The following is a 5,462-nucleotide window of genomic DNA, read 5'->3' on the forward strand; positions in this document are numbered from 1 at the left end:
GACAAATCTGCAGCAACTGTGTGATGCCATCATGTCAACATGGACCAAACTCCCTGAGGAATGCTTCCAGCACCTTGTTGAATCTATGCCATGAAGAATTGAGGCAGTTCTGAAGGCAAAAGGGGGTCAAACCCGTTACTAGCATGGGGTACCTAATAAAGTGGCCGGTGAGTGTACATTTAATCATATTGATTTAGCATAAAGTTATGTAGAAATGAATTGAATGTGTTAAGGTTTCAAAGAGAACTGGTTTGCCTAGTTTTTGTATGGGTGTGTTTATAGGAATAGCTAACTGCTGGCTGTTTTGTGCTATGACTAATATGTGGTTTCAGTTCAGGCCATACATATCTAAAGAGCTGAAGGGGTCAGTGGTGTTTCTCATCAGGGGATTTTGTTCTTATTTATGTTTGTGATAAAATGGATGGTATGGCTTAGAGCTCTGTCAGACTTCTACACTCTAATATCAAGGTGCAGCACTGATGCTCTGCTTCCCTACAGCGTGTTCTCTCAGCATCTTTGCCCATCAAATGGCACAAAGCCCATTATGCCCTGCCATGGGCGCACTCACACACTCATGCATGAAATAAGACAGGACACTTTTTTTCTGCAGAGCAGACAAGCGGCAGCAAGATAACACAGAGCTCCAGTCCAACTCAGCTGAAAGGTTAGCTCTTGCTTTCTATAAACTCAAAGGAAGGGGTATTTTGACTAGAGGTCTAAACTTAGCTCTTAGCTGAGGTTTACATTTTAACCTTCTGGTTAGGGATTAGGCCACTACCAGTTAGCATACGTTTCTAACTTAATTTGTAAATGAACTGTTTTTTAGTCACACTGACTGCAAAATGATTTCCCTTTCCAACGTGAACACACGTCCCAACATCAACATGTGTGACAGAAGGAAGCTAGAATTGAACCTAGAATATTAAAGTCCGCTACTCCTCTCAACATTAGATCATGGCTGCTGTAGATCATGACTTCCATTGCTGTTAATTTGGATCTAATGAAACTATTCGTATTTAATAATACAATATGCAGTTTAAATAAAATGTGTGGTTAAACTGGGCTATATGCAACCTCATTGTAATGGACAGACATTTTGTTTAAATATCTGAAATATAATTAGTCAAACCAAACTAGCATAAGCTGCAATATTTTAAATGAAACCAATATTAAATAATATAATGTTTACTGAATTGAATGTGTGGGTGAGAAATTGAAAACCAGACAGAATATTGATAGTAGGGCGGCAACTATTGATTATTTTATAGTCTATTGATACATCGATTAATAATAAGATAGCCAAAGGTTCTTTAAAGGAGAGTTTTTAGTAATTTCATCTCGGTGAAACTAAAACTTTTCCACTCGAAGAGTTCTGGCCAGAGCATAGTGACATAGGAAATCATTTTTTAAACCTTAAATGCAAAATGTTAAAAAAAATTTTTTTTATAATTTTGATATAATTGATATAATTGCTGCTCTGGGGTCTCTATACTCCAGTTAACAATTAATTGATTACTAAATGGGTTGATGATTATTTTATTAATCGGTTATTTTACAGTTTTTTTATGAGAACAGTTTCTCTAAATGTGAATAAAATCTTCTCCTGTGAGATTCACACAGACTTAGAAATACTTAGAAAAATGACTGTCCAGGGTGTAAACTAAAACATTTTAGTCTAAAAGGATTAGACTCATTTATAACTTTAGAATAGACACCACCTTCTGTTTTTTACTGAATGTGCAATGGGGGCATATGACTTTGTTAAAACTGTAACCATCTTTTCTATAAATGCTTTTTTCTAAAATGCAAATCATTTTGATCTGGATTTCACTGTGAATGGAACTAACATGTGAAATATAGATATATAAATATAACAAATGGAGCCTAGGCAGAAGTTCAACTGAAGAAACTTTTTGCTTTCCTTCATCCGCCTGCATCACAGCCAATCAGCTTTGAACCACACCTCCACAAAAGCCAATCGGCATCCAAAGTTAATCTTAAAAGGCCTCCCATATGCACCTGTCTGCTCCTATGCATGTGCGGCGGATGCTCTGTGTGACTTCATTCAGATGACACAGTTTCAGCCCTCCTCCACCATCGTAGCTAAAGCGTCATCAGAGTGCCATTTCTCCTGGACTCTTATTGCGTTTCCTGTCTCATCTTAACCGGTCTGGAAGAAGACCACCATGTTGAGCCTGGTTCTGCCAGAGGTTTCTTCCCAACGGGGAGTTTTTTTTCTCTCCACTGTTGCTCCATGCTTGCTCATCATGGACAGGTTCTCTGAACCTGTGTTATCCAATTGGACTTCCATCTTCCAGGTCCCTGAGTGAAGCTCTAGTATCAGCCCAAGCAATCCACTGGATCTCCCCATACAGCTCAGCATACCGTCTCGCCACCCAGCAGTCTACAGACTGACCAACTTTATCTATCTCCACTACACCACCAGTTTCAGGCCTGGGGAGAAACAGCCCTATTCTTTGCTCCTGCTCATGCATATCTATCAAAATTAAGTGCTATGGTTCCTGAGGTCTGAGGGCCAAAGACAGGTAATTGTATCAATAAACTTCTCCTAATCGTCTTTTCTCTTCATGTGAGTTTTTCAGATTGAATTCTGTTATAAACCTTTTGGTCTATGCTTCTCTCAGACAGAAGAGAAAAATAATCATCAAACTAACTAAGAAAGAAAACTAAAAAATTAAAAAAAGGGTAGAAAGCTTTAAAAAAAAAAAAATCCTCTCACCATTTGACCTGCCAGTGCATGCTTTGGAAATTTCAGTCTGGAACACTGAATCCAAACGCATCGTGTTATTAACACCTCTAACTTTTCCTCCATTTTACAATTGATGTTTCTTTATAGTTATAACCACACAGTCATTTATAGCCTGTACAATGTACAGTGTACATTATCTACATCTACAAACAGTCTCCTCCAAATTACCAATAAAAATACATCTAACTTTACTGAAACAACAGAAAACACACATTTCTATTTTATGTAATCCATTATAAAACAATTCACTGTCCTGCTACAACTTTTTGTCCTTCATGTACTTTTGCAATAGAGATTTCTGACATATTTCTTTTATGGATTTAATATTCCTACAAGGTCCTCATCCACAGTGTTTCACACAACACACTATGCACATGTGCCTTATAGCTGTAGGTCCTTTTTATTTTCTAAACCTTAGCTTTCCCCTTATTTCATAATCCCCCTTCCTTTCAGTACATACTTTCTTCTTAATTATTTCTCACTCTGTATATTATTTGACCAGTTTTAAAATTGAGAAGATCCATACATTTTTAAATGTTTAACTTTAGGTATAATGAATGTGTGTGCTCTATATATACCACGTTTCAATTTATCCTGATTACTCTTCAATGTAATGTGTAAACCAGCCCTAATTTGTATGCATTTCCCCAAACTTCTACTTAGTATTTTAAACATGACAGCACCACTGCACAATATAATATTTTCAGGGATTCCTGTTTTAGCATGTTTTGTTTTTGCACTGCAATACTTTTCACCATGTTTTCCTTTATTTGGTTAATGTGATTTTATGACCAACAATAAAACCCAGAAATCTATATCTATATATGCAAAATTGTATTTGAACCATTCATTTTAAATAAAAATAATTAAAAAAACATATTTCTGTTTTAATTATATCCATGGAATATTTCTTTAAATTCTAGTTACAAAATGTTCATTGCTGATTTGAATTCCCCGAATAAAATGTATTGGTGTTGTCTTTTAAATAATATACACTGTGCAAAAATGATCTAGAAATAAGTAAAATTGGTTTTAATTAAGTGTATTTACTAGGGGTGTGGGGAAAAAATCATTTTGGTGATATATCGTGATTTTCAGCTGCCTGATATAATATCGATCTTTCAGTTCCTAGTATCAATTTTAAAAAAATACAAAATATTTTTACCTAAAACTAAGGGGAAGTGGGCTACCTCTGCACCGCCACTCTGTCAGATGACACTGTGGAGATCTTTTGCTTTGCGGTGCTGCACCATATCTGTAGTGGAGGCACTAGACCCCTAAACAACATGGATACCAAAATAACTAAATCATCAATATCTTCTGATGAACATACACAGTACTGTTTTTTTTCCTTCTATATATTTAATTTTAATAGGGAAAAATATTGGAATATATAGTAACATTGCAATGTAGTGATCCAAGTACCGCGATACATATCGTGTTGAAACCCCCATGCTGATACTCACCCCTAGTATTTACCCTTCATTTGACTATGTAAATAAGATGATTTGCAGATGGAATAAATATTTTTACAATTAAAATAAGATGATTAGATAATATGCACTAAAAATAAGGCAATGCAATTGTGTTTTTATTATTTTAAATGTGAATTGTCTTGTGCCATTGTCACCTCCTCAATTAAATAAAAAATTCACTTTAGATATAAAATTTTTTTACAGTGCATTAAAAGCCTAGTATATTATTAAGCCTTTGTATTTTCTCCAATATGGACCTAGCTTTCAGATTAACTGTAAAGTGCCTTGAGATGACATGTGTTGTGAATTTGGCGCTATATAAATAAACTGAATTGAAATTGAATTAACCTAGACATTTTCAGCAGATGAAAGAAATGTTTTAGAAAGAAAGCACAGTCTAGAGAAAGGCTTCCAGAAATCACCTCTAAGAAGTCAAACCCATCACCACACCACACAGCTGTTAAAGAGACAGTGGACCAAACTAATCAACTTCTATGTTGATCTGGCAATATGTTTTTGATCCTGTTGAGAGATCAATTTTAGTTTAAAATCATCTGGTATTTCATATAATTTAAGTTTTCCAGCTCAACGTGTCTCATATGGCCTTTAGAAAAGAAGCAGGCCCATTGCATTACAGATCCTTCACCGTACTCAATACTGACCTTCAGTTACACTTCAAAATGTTCACATTTTGCTTTATACTTCATGTTAATTTGGTCTGTTAATTTAGCAGCACTGTCTCTTTAAAAAGCCATTAAAAACACTAGTTAATTCCTATTTACCTGTGTCTCTGAGTTCGGTTACCTCTAAAAGCACATCATGGTTAGTTTCTGTTGCATCCATTTCCATCGTAAACTGCACAACTTGACTGTGGTGGGAGAAACAGAGGGTGAACATGAGAAGGTGTGTTGCTATCTAATGTTAGAGTGGATTAGTTTTTTACTAAGAAAAACAATGGGAGTAGAGGGACATGGCTCTGAAATCACCCTGAACAGCAGCATTCAAGGCAGCTCAGCTTCCCCATGTGCTGCTTTTCATTTACTCTCCACTACCTCCAGTATTGTCATGAGAAAAGGTTGCTTTATTAGCTCTTGCAGAATGGCTGAGAATGGATAAAGCCTTCGCTGTTTGAAGTGCAACATGAGCACTCTGAAGCCACTCTGTTTGGCCTTTCTTTTTAGTTCAGCTCAGGCTTACAGATGTTCCATTTAAAAATT

At 35.8% G+C, this 5,462-nt stretch overlaps 1 protein-coding gene across 1 annotated transcript in view; it reads right to left on the reverse strand.

Moving 5' to 3' along the window:
* The window catches only part of kiaa1211 (KIAA1211 ortholog), a 19,824-nt gene extending 14,703 nt beyond the window's left edge, over positions 1-5,121 (reverse strand). Inside the window, exon 1 of the mRNA XM_015385558.1 lies at positions 5,028-5,121. Coding sequence (XP_015241044.1) covers positions 5,028-5,094 — 67 coding nt within the window. The 5' untranslated portion in view covers positions 5,095-5,121. The remainder of the gene's footprint in view (positions 1-5,027) is intronic.
* Between the last annotated feature and the right edge of the window lie 341 nt (positions 5,122-5,462).

This window comes from Cyprinodon variegatus, unplaced genomic scaffold, assembly GCF_000732505.1.
Source record: "Cyprinodon variegatus isolate N-32 unplaced genomic scaffold, C_variegatus-1.0 Scaffold343, whole genome shotgun sequence".
Lineage (NCBI taxonomy): Eukaryota > Metazoa > Chordata > Actinopteri > Cyprinodontiformes > Cyprinodontidae > Cyprinodon > Cyprinodon variegatus.